This window comes from Oreochromis niloticus, linkage group LG19 (genome assembly GCF_001858045.2).
Source record: "Oreochromis niloticus isolate F11D_XX linkage group LG19, O_niloticus_UMD_NMBU, whole genome shotgun sequence".
Lineage (NCBI taxonomy): Eukaryota > Metazoa > Chordata > Actinopteri > Cichliformes > Cichlidae > Oreochromis > Oreochromis niloticus.
The window spans coordinates 8,252,236-8,268,776 of record NC_031983.2 but is presented as its reverse complement, the minus strand read 5'-3'; the positions used below and the strand labels follow the sequence as shown (position 1 = coordinate 8,268,776).

At 39.6% G+C, this 16,541-nt stretch overlaps 2 protein-coding genes across 2 annotated transcripts; both read right to left on the bottom strand.

Annotated features, from left to right (window-relative positions):
- Positions 1-341: 341 nt before the first annotated feature.
- On the bottom strand, positions 342-6,477 carry pank2 (pantothenate kinase 2). The gene is made up of 7 exons (XM_003447836.5): positions 6,078-6,477; positions 5,205-5,557; positions 4,419-4,672; positions 3,436-3,612; positions 2,964-3,087; positions 2,242-2,367; positions 342-2,146 (listed from the first exon to the last, which is right to left on the bottom strand). Exons 1-7 carry the CDS (start codon positions 6,292-6,294, stop codon positions 2,096-2,098), a joined length of 1,302 nt encoding a protein of 433 aa, XP_003447884.1. The 5' UTR covers positions 6,295-6,477; the 3' UTR covers positions 342-2,095.
- Positions 6,478-7,241: 764 nt separating this feature from the next.
- On the bottom strand, positions 7,242-14,678 carry mavs (mitochondrial antiviral signaling protein). Its single transcript, XM_003447837.5, has 5 exons — positions 14,543-14,678; positions 12,753-12,875; positions 11,991-12,171; positions 10,183-10,922; positions 7,242-9,166 (listed from the first exon to the last, which is right to left on the bottom strand). The coding sequence occupies exons 2-5, from the start codon at positions 12,873-12,875 to the stop codon at positions 8,552-8,554; spliced, it is 1,659 nt and encodes a 552-aa protein (XP_003447885.1). The 5' UTR covers positions 14,543-14,678; the 3' UTR covers positions 7,242-8,551.
- Positions 14,679-16,541: the final 1,863 nt, after the last annotated feature.

Here is a 16,541-nt window from a genome sequence, read left to right as displayed (position 1 = left end):
ATGAATGGTAGAAAGCAAAAATCTGGCTATGCCCAAGCATGAAATTTGCCCACAGCCTCATTAGTTTTTAAGCTGTGCAATACACTATAGTATAATATAGAATGCCATTTTAAAGAGTGGCCAAGCTAAGTGCTTAGGAGCCAAGTTAATCTGTAGCCACATAATTTCCTTAGGCATTAATAAAGTAACCCGATTTTGATTATTCTGAAGTGGCTGGTTGAACCTTTTTAGTTAAGCTACAGTCTCAGCCATCTCCAAGTAAAAATACATTTTAAAAATGAACAACTTTTCATTTAAATGTCCCAAATGATATGTCCACATGTAGTTAGAAACATGAAGAGTTTGCCAAGTTGGTATTTAATAGGGAAATTCAATAAGAAACGTGACATTACTCTATTACAAAAAAGTACAAAGTTTTCTTTGCATTGTACAAGCAAAAGGGAGGGAGAGCTTGAAAAACACAAGTTTTAATTTTAAAAATCACATTGCTGAATACTATACTGTATTCGGTACAAAAACGTGAGGCACTTCATTTAAAATCAGCTTAGTGTATCTACAACTTGCTCATAGATCTCTAATAACTGACACCTGAAAAACCATGTCTGCAGCTATTTACCAAGTCATCTCTTCACTGCTTAGATTAACTTTATGGTCTCATAATCGATGGATGGACTCGTTACTAAACAGAAAACAATAAAACCGAACAGATAATGAAATTCTAACAGTGTTTCAGTTTTCTCAGTTCAACATTGATATAACCTTAATAATGAAAGACTGTCACAGCAAGTAGTAAATTCACTCAATATCTGAGTGCTTACTGAATAGAAAAAATCTAAACTGGGATCACAGCGTTTAAACACCTCTGTTGTTGGGAATCAATCAAGTTTCTGCTTTAAAATGCCCATTTTATTTATGTGGGGAAATAAAGGAGAACGATGCCACAACTATTACCGGCACTTCACATGCTCATTCATCAATATTTGTCTAATCAATTGCTCTGATTTCTCTGTAGGAATAGAGGAACGCACTGGTTCAAGAACAGTTGACACCCAGCAGTGCAGATATCCTAATACAGCGACACAGTTCTCGATTACCAGCACTGAAATCTCAACTGGGAAGAGCATTTTAAGAGTGCTATATTACTCTTCACTGAGGCAGAAATTCTATAGAAATGTTATATAATCTATAACAGTAACAGATCTGCTCAAAGTAGTGGCCTGAAATGTATTTTTCTTTTCTGTTAAACAGTGACATTGAAATTTACATAAGAAAACACACAGAAAAGAAAAAATCAAAACAAACAGTAAATGGTCGTAATTATTTGCAGTGTTAAAGCTTATCAAGGTCACCAGGTGGATGGGAGTTCCATCAGGTTAATAACATAAACTCTAAACTCAATCCATTATGAATTCATCATTTATTACATCGAGTTTCAGAGAGCAGTTGCTAACTCCTAAGGTAAAGCTGATACTTTCTTTTTCCAAGAATAACCAGCAGTTGTTTCCATCCAAAACTGTAAAAAAGCTCAATTTTTCTAATGCCAGAGAAAGCATTTAAAATACATTGATTGTGTCTGAAATTAAGTTGGTGATTTTATAGTCATGTTCTAAAATTTAAACCACATTCACTGACGAATTATACTTTCATTACTTCTTCCATCCACCTGGTCCCCACCTAAAAATGATAGCAAATATTTGGACCAGAACCTGATACCCACTGAGGGGTAAAGAAAATCAACATGACAGGACTGCCTGCTGAAAAGTACTTTTTAAATGAAGTGTTTCAGGCAACCCTGGTGAATTTCATTGAGGTGTTTCAGACTAAACGTGGCTCATTTCTGCAGAGTCCTGCACACAATAACTGTCAGCTTTGCTGTGTACAACTTCATGGCAGGAAACCGGTTTATTTCATCTACTGACCAAAAAAACAGATGTGTAGAAAAACCTAGAAGTGAATTTCACCACTTAACAAACTTTACAAGATTTACCAGCAACTGGTGGGTGGCTGGAATAACATCTCACCCTGGAACTAATTGGTAACAGTCTAAAGTGCTAATGGTCTTTGCAGCAGATTGACAGGTTGTTCTTTGGGTGGATTAGGACGGATGCAGAAGCTCTAACAGGGCTCCAACTGCACCAAAGTAACCCTAAAAACAACAACAAATGGCACAAGGTGGCAGTTAGAAGTTAGAAGATACAATACATGTGGTCTCTGATGGGAGTGAGGGGTAAACTTACTAACCTCATGGCGAAGGAAAAGTGCCTTGAGCTGACCTTTAGACCAGTAGTCCATGGCATAAGCCAACAGCTTCATAGAGAGGGTGTTCACTCTTAGGAAGTTCCCAACAAACAACACAGTCTCAATGTTCTTTACAAAAAACAAGAATAGGGATGGAAATTATTAGTGCATAAACAACTGATGAGAGACACCAGAGTTTTAGAATAACTGATATCACACTAGAAAAACAAGGGAAATAATGTAACTCAATCATAGCTCAAGGAAAGAAGATCCAAGATGCAGTTTACCTCCTCTACGCCTTCATAGCCCTGTACAATGCTGCTTGATCAAGACGGCACAAGGCAGCACCGTAAAGAGGCTGAACGCAAAGAGGAAACAGACAGTAGGAACTACAGGGGGCGGGGGGTTTGGGGGCAGACTGTTCAACAGAGGAAAACAAAAAAAATCTCCTCAAACCTTTTTATAGTTGTGCAACTGGGAACACAAATCCTAATTCTTTGCAGTCTCTGAATGAACTAGGAGGTAGATGGTAGCATACATACTCTAACAATATTTAACTTGTAAGTGTAGCCGATTTGATCATTTAGAGGCAGCACAGCATCCTCCATCTAGGTGGCTCACCTGACAGATTTGCAGCTTATATATCTACAATCACGGCCAGTCAGACTCACAGTGCAACCAATGCACACTTAAGGTGTGGCTGTTACATTCCCGTCACTACTAACCTCATTCAGAGCACACATTCTGGTGATGGAGCCGATGTTATTGGTGATGGTGACCAGTGTTGCCCTGGCCAGGTCCTCTTTAGAAACAGACTCCCTCTTTTCTTTAGACATCATGTTGCCAAAACTGCCAAAGCAAGGCAAGATTTATGTTTGGAAGGTTGCTCAATTTTAGAAGCTAAGCGATTATAATTCTGCCTTTGACCTACAGCAATACTGAACATCTTATAAACAACACCAAAGAGGACAGAATACATCAAAGTAAATTAGTTTTTAAGACAGATACAGCTAAACATTGAAAGCTGCAGTGATGGATCTGTAATTTACAGCTTACTTTTTACTAAATTTCAATTGTGAGATTCAAAATTAAGTAAACTTAACACAGTCCTGGTTCCTTGAATCATCTACTTATGCTGGAACATTTCACAGTGTCGTGATATAAAGAATGAACAAAGGCAGCAGCTTTAAAACGCACCTTGAGGCCACAGCCCAGCCTGGCAACCCAAACCTCTCATAGTCCCCTCCATAAATGTCTCGCACCAGCTTGTCCACACGCGTGCTCTCCCCCTGAGAAGCCATTTCTAAGGCTTCCTCAAATGTAGAGCAGCCGGTCAGCAGGCAACACAGGCCAAGGAAGGTCCCACCACCAAGGCTGTGAACACACGCAGAGCGACATGTAAGGTGTACGTAAATCAAGACATCTTAGAGTAAAATAAAGTGTTTAGGTTCTGAAATTACAGGGATAAGACATGTCTATGCATTAGAGACTGCTCATTCAAATACATGAGTTCTTTCCCAGTACAGAGAACAGAGGGCCATTATGTGGAGAGAGAAACAAGCATTCATGAGTCCCTTTCAAAGCCAGCAGACAGAGAAACCACATGTGAAAACAAACTAGAGGGCAGACTACAAAGAGGATTTTTTTCTTCCTCTACCTAAAGAAAAAGACTATAATTGACAATTTTAAATGTACGAACTAAATCCAGAACCAATTAATTGTTTTTTTGTCAAGAAAGCAGTTTGTAATGAAAGTGGAAGGTAACGGGAACGTCACACAAAGGCACCGACTCGACTGGACTGCATCTTCCTGAATCACATTAATCTGGTGTCATGTAGTTTACCCTTTGCTAGTGTCACAATGCATTTTCTGTTACCTCGCTCTTCTTTAATTCATCTTCCTCTCTTAGGACCAAGGGCTGAAACTAAATAAAAAAGATAAAAGGTAGGGAAACTCAGCCGGTGTCCATGCTAGTCATGGCTTTTTAGACCTCAAAAGTTGCACTTCACCTAACCTGTAATATCCAACTGTAACCCAAGATTATCAAATTAAATTTAATACACAAGGTGCCTTTAAGGTTACTAAATGTAGGCGAATGCCATTTTCCACTTCACTCCTACTCACATCCCAATAGCACAGAACCTGTTAAGCATCTCATCTGCCGTCCAGCTCATCATTACCTGGTCCCAGTGACTCGTTTGTAGTTGTCCTCAGAGTAGACTGCCAGGATACTGACCCCAGACCCTATATTGACCAGCAGCAGAGGATAAGGATTCTCCAGTGTACAGGGCTTCTGGACACAGTGGTCTGGGTCTGCAGGATTTTCAAAGTAGTAACACTCTGAGGGACCGCTAGACATCACCGAGTCGAGGTACAGCACCCCCCGAATCAAGCAGTCCAGCTCATCCAGCTTGTGAAGCTCCAGGTCAGCCATCTTTGTTTTTCACCCGAAAGGAGAGAGGAAAAAACAAGAAGAGAGAGGAGCAGAGATAACATCAGAAAAGCGATGAGGTCTGGAGAATACAGAAGCAGGAAAGTGGACGATGGGGAGGGGATGGGGCAAAGATCAGTGAGCAGGCATTTTTATTATAATATAATAAAAATATAATAATTTGTATCAGTTCATTGGAAAGTGAGTATGTGTGTGTACATGTTTGCTCAACTTCCAACACATATTTGCTTAGAGGAAGGCAAAAACAGTGCTACAATTCATGGCTCATCTCATGAGCTTTCCTGACCCTAGACTGGCAGCCCCACCCAGCAGAAGTAGCATGTTCTCGGTCTCACCAATCTCTCCAGTGTTTCCAATGGATATTGTTTGCTCCGTCTCTATGCTCATCTCATTTGCCTGCCCCCTACCCCTCCTGATCGACCAAGGCAAATGGCTGCCTTTTATTCCAATCTATACCCAATGGACGACAAGATAACCCCCCACCCTCAAAAACAGAGCACAACAGCAGACCCACCATACGGAAATCAGACTCAAACTTGTACGCCCCTCCTCCGGTGGCGCACAGGGTGGTGTGAAGGCTGGAGAAGTGCTTGTCGCGGCCCATCTGCAGGAAGGCTGGGAGGTCGTGCGTGGGAAAGCGAATAAAGTGCAGGTTGCCCTTCCTGCCGCACAGCGTCAGGTCCTGCAGCTCCAGGTGAACGTCCCTGATGCCAGTCTTGCCATAGGCGGTGTTGGAGGTCAGGTAGCGCCGGATGCTCTTCAGATTCTCCACCTCTTCCTGCTCCTCTTCCGCTGTGATGTCTTTGGGCTCAAAGTAAACGAGTTTCACCAGAGTACCTCCGATGTCCATCCCAAACCAGGGGAATGCTACATTATGTGAGATAACACATGCAAAAATGATGTTCACCCTCATTTTTTTTAAATAAAAATATTTTGCACAGTGATGAAAAATACATACATCTACAAATATAAAATATTTATGGTAAAGGGCACATATGAAGCTGAGATCTCAGCGTTCACCCAGATGATGGCAAAGCTGCTTCATCCATAGATGCAACAGTACAGTGTGTACCGCTAACGCCATCTTGTTGCAAAAAGAAAAAAAAGATTCTGGCTATGTACTGCCACTACAGCCCACCAATAATAAATACATCGCATGCCAAATTAGTCACACATTTGCTATAACCCCAGTACAGTGGAAGGCCAGTGCAAATATATATATTTTTTAATTTATGTTACCAACTGCAGGGTTTTCTTACCAAACCTATATTATCAACAGCGACTGTCTTTAATGGGGAACGCCTCTGATTTTTTTATTGTAGACATACAGCAGCCCCCTTTTCCCAGTAAATACACCAAGCCCACGCTGCCAACATTTAACACATACGCGGCCTCGTTTTCTTCACAGAGTCATGTCGATGCCTCGTCGCCGACTGGGAAGTCCGCCGGTCGGATGTGGCCCTTCCTGCGGTAGTGGCACTCTCACTGTTGGGCTCGTTTCTAAAATGAACGGGCATCTCCTTGTCGGACCGCGGCTGCTTCGAGGGCGTTTCGTTTTCGTCAATAATATCATCGTCGTCTCGCTGGTGGCCATTGAACGCCATTGAAATGACTAATTAGCTACATATAGGCTGACTGTTCGGTCAAATGAAACCAAATGATTTATGAGGACAATGAATTTTGAAGCTTAACGAGGTAGCTAATTAGGTAGCTAAGTAGCTAACAGTCCTTTGAAAAGGCTGGGCTACATGTCCTTTTTGTGTTCGCTGTCAAGACAGAGTTGGGCGGGGTTAACGTGTTAGTGAAGGACGCAACGACCAATCAAACGGCGACATTGACAGTCGGGAAAACAGTTTATAAAAAGAGGCTGATGTCACTTTTTTTCTTGATAGTATGAAAAACGTGATGTCTGGGAGTAGAAAATAGGTTCAATATACACAAGTCGAACTTTGTATTGTTATGTTGTCTCTTATTTAAATAGCGCAAATAAAAAATAGGAAAAAATAAACTTGAACTTTGAAAACTAAAGTAAAATATAGAACAAATAACCGTAGTTTTAGTATTCAAATATATTTTTAAAAATAAAACTAAGACCAAAACTAATAAAAATTAAACTAAAACATCCAAACAACAGATTGAAACAAGCAAATCAACTGAAACTAAGATGAAATAAAAACAGTCAAAATGAAAGGGAAAAAAAAATTACAAATTACATAACTATCTAATAACTTAGATGCAAATAGCTAAATCAATCTACCTACTTTTCAGTAAATTACTAAACTAAAACATGCATTTTGCATGACACATAATTCAGTATGATCATTTTTAAACATTAAATCAAATTGTTTAAACCTCCTGTGTTGTATCTTATATTACAGACATACACAGACAGAAGCATAGTTAGAGGCATTACTAGTAACACAATTTCATAAAATACAGTAAATATAATGAGACAATCTGAATTTTATTTAATGGCCTATTATGCCTGATTATATGCAACTATTTCCTAAAGGAATTCAGTGGTTACAGTTTAAAAATAAAAATCCATACATCTTTTCAGAAATTCAAGTTTATTGATGTGAATGATGGAGTGCAAAGCCAAGTCAGTGCATATAAATTTTAGGTGGAACTTTTACAATTTTACAGATTACATAACCACATGAATTGTAATTATGTCATCACCTCTGCAGCTCAAAAAGGCTCTTAAAAAGTGCAAAAAATTTTCCTTAAAATTTAATTATTCACAACACTATGTACAATAAAACCTCTCAACTTACAGAACAAACCTAAACAAGTTATTATTTAAAGGAGAAAAATCATCTATTGACAAATTAAATGTTGAATCAAACATTTGCACCATATAAGACAACCTTAGGCTTAAATTGTACCAATTGTTGCAAAAGTAGGTGCCAGTTGCAAAATATAGTTATTGACATTTTTTAACCGTAAACTAACATTGATTAAATTTAAACATGCATTTAGAAACATGAAAGCAGAAGAGGACACGTGCCAAAAGCCATAGACAAACACCCAGGTTATGATACAATGATCACTGCCATGATAAGAAAACACTTACCTGCTGTTAAAAAAAAAAAAAGAAAAAGTGGTGGGTGGTGTCATGGAATAAAAAGTTCCTACCAAGAAGCCTCATAGCACTAAGGAAGTTCACAGGCAATGACTTTTTAAAAAAAAATTTTATGCAGGGATTAACTGACTGACTGCTTGATTGCTGAGTGTTTGTTTTTTATGTTAACAGCACATCAATCTTTCTTAAAATAATTAATTAGGTATCTATATAGCACATATATATATAATATTTACAAATAAATACATTTAAAGCCATATTTCCCCACTATGAATAGGGGAAAACAAAAAATTTACACTGTGGTGAACTACTGGTACTCCTGCCTCCACAGTCCCCAACAAGCCAAACTCAGGTCCTTGATTCATTAACTCATGCTGGCAGCCAACAGTCTTATCTAGCTTGTCAGAGAACATGCAAACAATGATTAATACATGCCTTTAAAAAACACACATTTGCATCGCACAAGTGCATAAATAACCTGAGCTTGCAACCCAGTTCTATGAAGTGACCCAACTAGAATAGTAAGGGTAGATTTAGTTTTTGTTCCCTATAGTCAACCTCACTCAATAATAAAGACATAAAATGTCAAACTTAAGAACAGAATGGTAATTAGTGACGTGATCAAAGGTCTGCAGAGCCAGCTGTAATTACTGTAGGTAATTATTAAACTGCTGCCTCATGCCAACCCCATGGCAGTGACATCATTAAGGCACCTAAAATCCTTTTCAAAAGCCTTAAAGTCTAATCTTCTCTTTCATTCCAGGTATTATATCCCCTTATTTGTTAAACCTCCACGCCATCAGCATTGCACAGGCACCCACTCCTGCAGCGGCCAGAATGTACTTTGCATTAGGTGATTGGCTGAGAGTGGTCCACGGAGCTGAAGTACCTGCTGGCTCTTCTCCTGCTTTGAAGGTGGCGTTTAAACTTCCAGAATCAGCATGAGTGAACGACGGTGGTGCCGAGGAGATTTCTTTGGCCGTTTCACCATTGATGTCTAGGTTAGGGATAGATGGCTCACCGGACGCATGTATCACCAGCTCCTGTGTTTCAAAGCTTTGACACGGCGACTCATACTGGTTCTCCTCAGGTTCGTTATGGTTGAGATTAGCGAAGCCGGTCTCCTGGCATGGCAGTGGCGTGACTTTAGTAACTGTGGAGTCGACAGAGGACACGTCATCCGGTGGAGCTTCACTTATTTCCAGACGCTCAGTGTTGCCCGAGTAGGGCTGCGGCTCTGAGCTGGATGCGAGGATAGTAGGACTGGGTTGATTTTGCGGTTGGATGCTGACGAGTTGCCCTGGCTTGCTCAAACAAACATCATCATTAAGAAAGGCCTCCATCACTGGAGTACCAGGCCTGGGGGAGGCTTCAGCTGCAGTTTTAACAATCTGGGGGGAAAATTCATAACGGAGGTCAATTTTATTGCCAAACTGCAATTTTTCAATGTCCTAACTTTCAGGTATGTGTAAAACCTTAAAGGTGCGTTAAAAGCACCTATATGGAGGTCTGGTAATAACACTAATACATACTACTGTCAAAAATGCTAACTTAAGTTTCTATTAAATATAATACATGTCATACAGGAAAACTTTTATACCGGATTTCCTCACTTGTACAAGTTTAAGTGTATTCTAGAGTATTTTCCTCTCTGAAATTTTGAATGAAATCATCATTACCAAAAGTTTCTTTACTTTGTCTAAGTTTACAAATAAATTTGCAGGATTGGTTTTATGAAAAGATGCCTTGTGAAAGACTAGGCTCATAAGACTGCTAGAAAGAAATTGTTTTTGTGTGTGTGGCTTCCAGGTTTTTTGTATACCCTGCAGTAATGTGAGCATGTGGCTTTATGGCACACGTCCAGTGGTGTTATGCCCTTCCAGTGACTGTCAGCTGGAGACTTTTACTTGCCAGGAAATACAGTAATGTCCCAACAAAGGTCAAGCTAGCAAGGCCCTTTAACATATTACACATTTTCAACATACTTTTTAGGGTTCAAGGATATACACAATATAGTTGGACCATTAAAAAAAGTTACTTACTTAAAAAAAGAAGAAAAAAAGGCTACTATCGTACTATAATACTATTAGCAAAAGTTATTTTTCTATGTATTTGGAAACAATTGTAGCAACAGTTTGCACGTTCTCCTCTGCCCACAGATTACTGTTCTTAGTATAAATAATGTAACTTTATATTTATAGAAATGAAATTTCTCTTGAAAAGAGAAAAAAATGCCAAGTATACTACCCAAAGAAACCACAGAGGTAAGGCTTCTCATTTTGAACTAAATGCTGCCTAATTTACTAAGGTGGTTTAAGGACCAAGGTAAGTTAAGTGAGTATCAGACAGCACTGCTGCAGGAGGTGCCATTATTCAAGTCTTAAAATGATCATATTTTAGTATTCACCTGTGTAGAAGGAGGCCCAGAAATCTCTTCAGGCTGTGAGACAGCATCAGGTTTTTTGTTTAATCGAGGGGTGCTGTCCTGGACTGGAGGCTTCTCTGGGGTCCTTGTGTAGAAAGAGGGTCCATCAGTCACATCAGAGTTGATCTGGGCTTCAGGTGGATTCTCTGGCTCCTTGTTCTTTTTGGTAGTCGTGCTTTTGAGAGGATCTGCTTCATGCTGTTCAACTGGATGTGGTGGTGGAGGAGTGGTTTCCCTGTTAACAGAAATGGCACCATCTCCGGAGCCCATGTGAGCTCCAGCATCAGCAGCAATATTTTGGATATCTGATTCAGAGTTTTCCTCTGGCTCCTTGCGAAAATTAATATCTCCCTCTGTGGATGTCACCTGAATGTGTGTGGTCTTGGGGGAAGCAGGAGGTGTTGATGGAGGATGTGCCACTTCAATCTGTGTTGACTTTGGAGGCTCAGGGACAGGCTCAGGTGGGGAAACCACTTTGGGACCTGGGTCTGCTGCACTCTGGGGGGTTTGTGGCGGTGTTGGAATTTTCGGAGAGGGTGGGGCCTGGATAGCTGGCTCTGGGGGAGCTGGAGGAGCTGAAGGAGCTGCAGGAGCTACAGCTGGCGGAGCTAGAGCATCTCGACTGTTATCATCACTCTCTGGAATGGGCAGATGACCGGCAGATGGTGCCGGGTGGACGTGTGCCGTGACAACAGACGCTGGAGAGGAGCTGGGGTTGGAATCTAGGGCAAAGGAAACAGTTCTGCTATTTAAATCTCTCATGACATCCTATCAGTAAATCCCTGTGAAATCCTGAAGGACTACCTAAATGTAAAACTATACAGAAATGAATTTGTCATGAACTCTGTGATGATGCATATATAGATGTCTATACACATTTTCATTTTAAAAATGAAAATGTGTATATTTATTCTATATGCAACGTGCTCTGCGTAGTGTTCTTCAAAAAGGAATCCATTTAAATTTTAACAGTTTTCCAAGCAGCGTTTACAAATAATGAATCCAATATACTTTAGTCTTGGATCTAAACACTCAGAGTAATGTTTGTTGTATAATAATTCATATATAATCACTTTTCTGAGCAACTGTAAACATATTTGCATTATCTGGACAAGCTGTTTATGTTTCGGAGAAGGTTGAGTTTGAACTGTCATTTCCAGCACACTGAATAATCCAACAAACCAGGACATTAAAAAAATAATCTGGTCCAGATTAGCAAAAACACAGGATATATTACAGCATGTCATTACTTATTTGATAAAAACTGTGCCAACAATGGAGAAACTGCTTGTGAAAACATTTTGCAGAAACAACTTGAATTATTTTTGGAAAGACTATCAGTCTCTCTTCTTCACAGCGTCACTTCAATTCACTGAGGTTTGTGGGCATTCATTTACATGCAATTGCAATGGTACTGAATGTTTTCTACTTGTCAATGATTGTTTTCAAGAACGGAGAACTTCAAAAATGGACTTGGAACCGTTCCCATACTGTTGGACAGGAACAGGATCATTGCTGATGTCTTTCCTCTGGGGAACTGGGTTACATACCTGAATGCTTCAGATTTAAAAATGGGCTTTAACTCTTTAAACTGCTTTTGTAGAGGTTTTCACACTTGCTACTTAGTTATTCACATACCGCTTCTGCTCTATAGCTTAGTTTTTGTTATATAAATAATGACAAGTGTGATATTTCATGTCAAAAGTGTGTACCAAGACTGTATCCGTTACTGCTTACATAAACTTCAACACTATCATGTACAGTGCTGGGTAAATTATTTGGCAACTTACTGTTAACATCTGTCAGAGCGTTGTATTCTGCTCTGATGTCAGCTGCAATGGTTCTCTGCTCACATGCCTCAAGCGCCTCAATGAACTGCTCGGGCCAGTTTTCTCTTCTTTTCAGGCAGTCCAAAAGAAGCATCATGCCATTATAATGCCCACTTGTCTCAGTTTTTGCCTCAATGACGTCCTAAGATTTGTTAAAAAAAATAGATCAAGGGAGAAAACAAACTCAGCTTAATAGAGGAATAGTCAAATCATCAGTAGTTTAGTCTTCAAAATATGCCTTTAACAGTGCTAATGCCCTTTACTGTTCAGTTATCAATAAACAACCAACCAAAAAGCTAATTTAATCAGTATCACTAGTGGGTTTATCAACCAGAACAACAAATGTCATTTTTACAGTGAGAGCCATGCAAGAAATGGCAAAATAGTTTGAGGCCTTTTTTGGCGTTGGCTAACTAACAAGGCATCTACTGCTCAATGTGTTTCCATAGGAGCATTAAATAGTCATTAAAGACAGCAAATAATTGGTTGGTTTAAATGAACACTTTCTGATTTAAATAAAGAATTGCAGGCTACTGTATTTAAACACAGTTCACCTGTGGCTATACAACATGGTAATATACAGAAAAGAAGGTATCAGACTGAGTATACTTAGGGTGCATCTAAAGACATTCAGGCATTGTGTTAGCACTAGCATCCATTAGAGGTGTAACAACAACACAAAGAACAACAAAATTCTTAGTCTGAGAGCTTTCTGAAACATACCCTGTCGTGAGCAGTCAGGCAAGGCAGATGCATCATTATTTCTCTCGGTTTCACCTTGGAAACGATGATTGCCATATTCCGCCGTATGTATCCATTGTACAGTTTGTCACAGGCGAACGACATCTGGAAAAGTCAAAGGGCAAAAATATTAAAAATGTTTACTTTTGTTATCAACTCTCAGATTCTACAGTTATTTATAGCTGCACACCCAGATAAACACTTTACTACATTTCAAAATGTCAGACAACACCATTTTATATTTTATTTTTTTAGCCTCACTACAAATGATGTGTGAAAGTAAAGTACCCTAAAATTAAAATCCTGAAACCGGATCTTTGCGAGCTACGACTATTGAAAAGCACAGTGAGGGGATTCTTTTCCAATGAAAGTGAAAGTGAAAGAGAAAATGCAAGCAAAATGCAGCAAAGGAGGGAAAAGTGCTTTTCTTTCGTTTAGAAACCTTGTATTTTTCTTCCTTTCAGTCTTGACAAAGCCAAAAATCCCCCCAACCCCCGCCCAAGGGAATAATACACTCATAGTATCAAGGTTGCAGCCGCCTGGAGTAAGAAGAAAGAAAGCAGGCCCCGACTAGTCACTGATTAATCATCTCCAGGATCCAGTTTAATACCTGACTTTCCAATGTGCAGTATGAAATCCCTGTTCTAAAACAGTTGCATATTTTCAGGGTCAAATGAAGGCTTGGGATCACTTATTTGTGTGTTGAATACACTTTAAGCCCTTTCATTTGTTTTTACCTAAACAGCTAGATTAGCATCTGCTGTGAGGGGGAGTCATTTTCACAGAATATCAGTGTCACTGCTAGCTTAAAAAAATGATATGGGACTCTAAAGTTCTGAATAAATGTGGGACATCAGCAAAAGCAGTCTGCCTGTGACTCAAAACGGAAGTGATGTCAGGGGGAGCAAACAAAGAGCAAAGTCTTCCTGGCTGTCTTAATAGCCCACAGAGGACATGGTTTACCTGACAGGTAGACAAGGTGTTGAACCTTAAGATTAACAGGAAGAAGTTTTGAGAGTGTGCATTATTTCCAGGCTGGCGTCTAAGTATAAAGCGAGGAAAGATTGTAGATTAACAAGACAAGGAAGGGCACAAAAAATGCACCTTGACACAAGGACAGTTTCTGAACAGCTGAGCCGAAAGAATGACCTCTAATGTGGCAGGTCATTTCTTGCCAGTATCCTTGGCTTTCCAAGTCTCAGGATCAAGTTTCATAGACAGGTCTGGTCCAATAAGATATTACCACCGCAGCTATTTTAGTCCAATAAAAACTCTCAAGACAAAAAGAGGTCACAAGAAAGAAAGCAAGACATTGAGACGTTTGTTGGGCAATAACTGCTCCAACCCGTTTTGGAGGAAAACACCCAAAGAAGGTCAGGAAAGAGGAAATAGGGTGCACACAAACCACATGTACGACCGCGTGTCAGTTACTGTAATATCACGTTAAACTTTCAAATCTATTTTGGGGGTCAAACAATTCGCGACACGAAGTTTGCAAATAAATTTAAAAAGGCTACACAGCCACATCACACAGAAAAGGACTGACACCTGCCTATAAATGATCGAAACCTGTCGGAGATAACCGACTATGTGCTCACTAAATGGAAATAGCAGCTAACCTCTGCCAACAAGAAATTAGATAGACACGACACTCTCCAGCTAAAATGAATTGCTAACATTAGAGCTAAAACATTAAGTAAAACATCGATTCTGTTGAGCAGCGCGGTTAATTTAACTTCATAAAACGTAATGTTACATAATGTAGTGCTCACCTTAACTTTTCCGTGCCCCTGCAGGTCGTCTCTCCCTTTCTACAGCGATTCCTGTACTCAGTAAGAACCTGCGTCCTCCTCGTCTTCTCACACACACATCTGCTCAGCGGTTTCCCCCCACGAGGGCTCCCTCTTGCTCTCCTATTGGAAAACAGCGCCATCAATCAAATACTGGGCCAATAGAAACTGTCATGAAGCTGTAATGAAGGCGTGGCTTGCTTATACTTGACCCTAACCCTGACCTTTCTTCTGCTGTGATGGGACGGCAGCCGTATTACATTGGATCTCGACTTCTGGTTTACATCTGTCCCTAATCCCTGATCCTAATCTGTACACACACACACACACACACACACACACACACACACACGCAGACACTGCTGTTTTAAATAGCATTTTAAAGCAGCTGCTGAATAGGGTCCAGTTGTGTTTATTTTATATCACTTATAGTGACAATAACAACAACGCTCAAATTTTGCTGGATTGCCATATGCAATATGTATGACCAACAAATTAAAATACTGGGGAAAAAATGGTAGTAAATAAAGTACTTGATTAAATATACTTTAATATTTTCATACTTAATCATAAGCAAACAATCCTGGTCACCAAATAGTGAGTTGCACATTAATCCAGTACTAGAGGACAATAATACTCCCGTGGCTGTTTTAGGAATCACCGTGATTTGTACAGGAGTGAGGGTAAGCACTCTTCAAACTACAGTACTGTGCAATAGTTCTGAGCCATATCTCATTTTTTTATATGTTGCATCTAATGATACACTTTCTTTTAAGGTGGTCCTCAGCAATAGTTCTCCAGGCTTCCTGAAGGTCTTTCAAGGCTTTTCTTTGGATATTGGCTGTATTTTAACTCATTTTTGGTCGAGTCCTTGTTTTTAATGATTTTCAGAGAAAATTTATCTTTTTAATTTTTTTGTTTGTTAAGCCACCTAACACCTAGTGAATCATCCAAGCATAAAAAAGGCATCTTACTCAAGGGAAGAGCCAGTAATATATCTATGCACTGCAGACATTTTAGCAAGAACCACTTTTGAATGACATCTTTAGGCTCTTTGTTACAAGCTGTTGGTCACAAAAACACATCATTTGTTCGCATTTCTTGAATTGACAACAATGTGATTCCAAAGACAACACAGTGTGGCAGGTATAAAACAGTATTTTTGTACCAACAGTGTGATTCCCAATGAGCTATTGGTTGAAAACTTTGCATATCTCAGTAGAGTGCAGCATTTTCTCAAACAAACTGAGGAAACTGGACAAATGGAGGACAATAGAAATGGCACACCTAAAAGGAGCTAGCTACAGAAAATAAACATTATCTAAAAGACCTGATACAGGACCTGAGAGATACATCTGGGCCTTTGGCTGAACCTTCTGCTGTTCAAATACATATCAGAAACGGTCTCAGTGGAAAGGTGGCCTTCAAAAAGTAATTTTTAAGGTAAGAAAACAGGGAGAGGTTGAGGTATTACAAATTACACAAGAACTGGACTGAAATTCAGTGGCAACAGATTTATGGAATGAATCAATATTGGATTTTTTAAATTCAAATCATTGTCAGTGTGTATGCAGGAGGTCAGGAGAGTGGTACAACAGTCAGCGTTGTACCATGTAAAACATGTTGGCGACTCTGTTATGGTTTGGGGCGGTATTTTAGTCAGTGGTGATGGGGATCTTGTCAAAATGAATGGAATTATGAGCGCAGAAAGGTACCACTGGATTTGGATCCACATGCAATACTATCTAGAAAACATCCAAAAAGCATACCATAGAAAAAAAACACAAGAGCATGAACCTCAGCATTACTGAAGCAGTGTGGGATAATCGTGATAGACAACAGAACAAAGGCAGCCAAAATCCAACGAAGAGCTTTGAATGCCCTTCAACAAGCCCGGAGAATTATTTCTGAAGACTTAAAGAAATTATAATATTGTTATACTAAATATTCATTTTCAAGCTTGCCAGAATTGCACAAACTC

Coding starts and splice junctions, on each gene's coding strand:
- pank2 (XM_003447836.5), bottom strand. CDS start 6,294: ATGGCGTTCAATGGCCACCAGCGAGACGACGATGATATTATTGACGAA. Junction 2,368..2,963: donor GAATGTGTGCTCTGAATGAG/GTTAGTAGTGAC, acceptor TTTTTTGTAAAG/AACATTGAGACTGTGTTGTT. Junction 2,147..2,241: donor CACTTTTCCTTCGCCATGAG/GTTAGTAAGTTT, acceptor TGTTGTTTTTAG/GGTTACTTTGGTGCAGTTGG.
- mavs (XM_003447837.5), bottom strand. CDS start 12,875: ATGTCGTTCGCCTGTGACAAACTGTACAATGGATACATACGGCGGAAT. Junction 12,172..12,752: donor GCCTGACTGCTCACGACAGG/GTATGTTTCAGA, acceptor AACAAATCTTAG/GACGTCATTGAGGCAAAAAC. Junction 9,167..10,182: donor CTGGGCCTCCTTCTACACAG/GTGAATACTAAA, acceptor TTTTCCCCCCAG/ATTGTTAAAACTGCAGCTGA.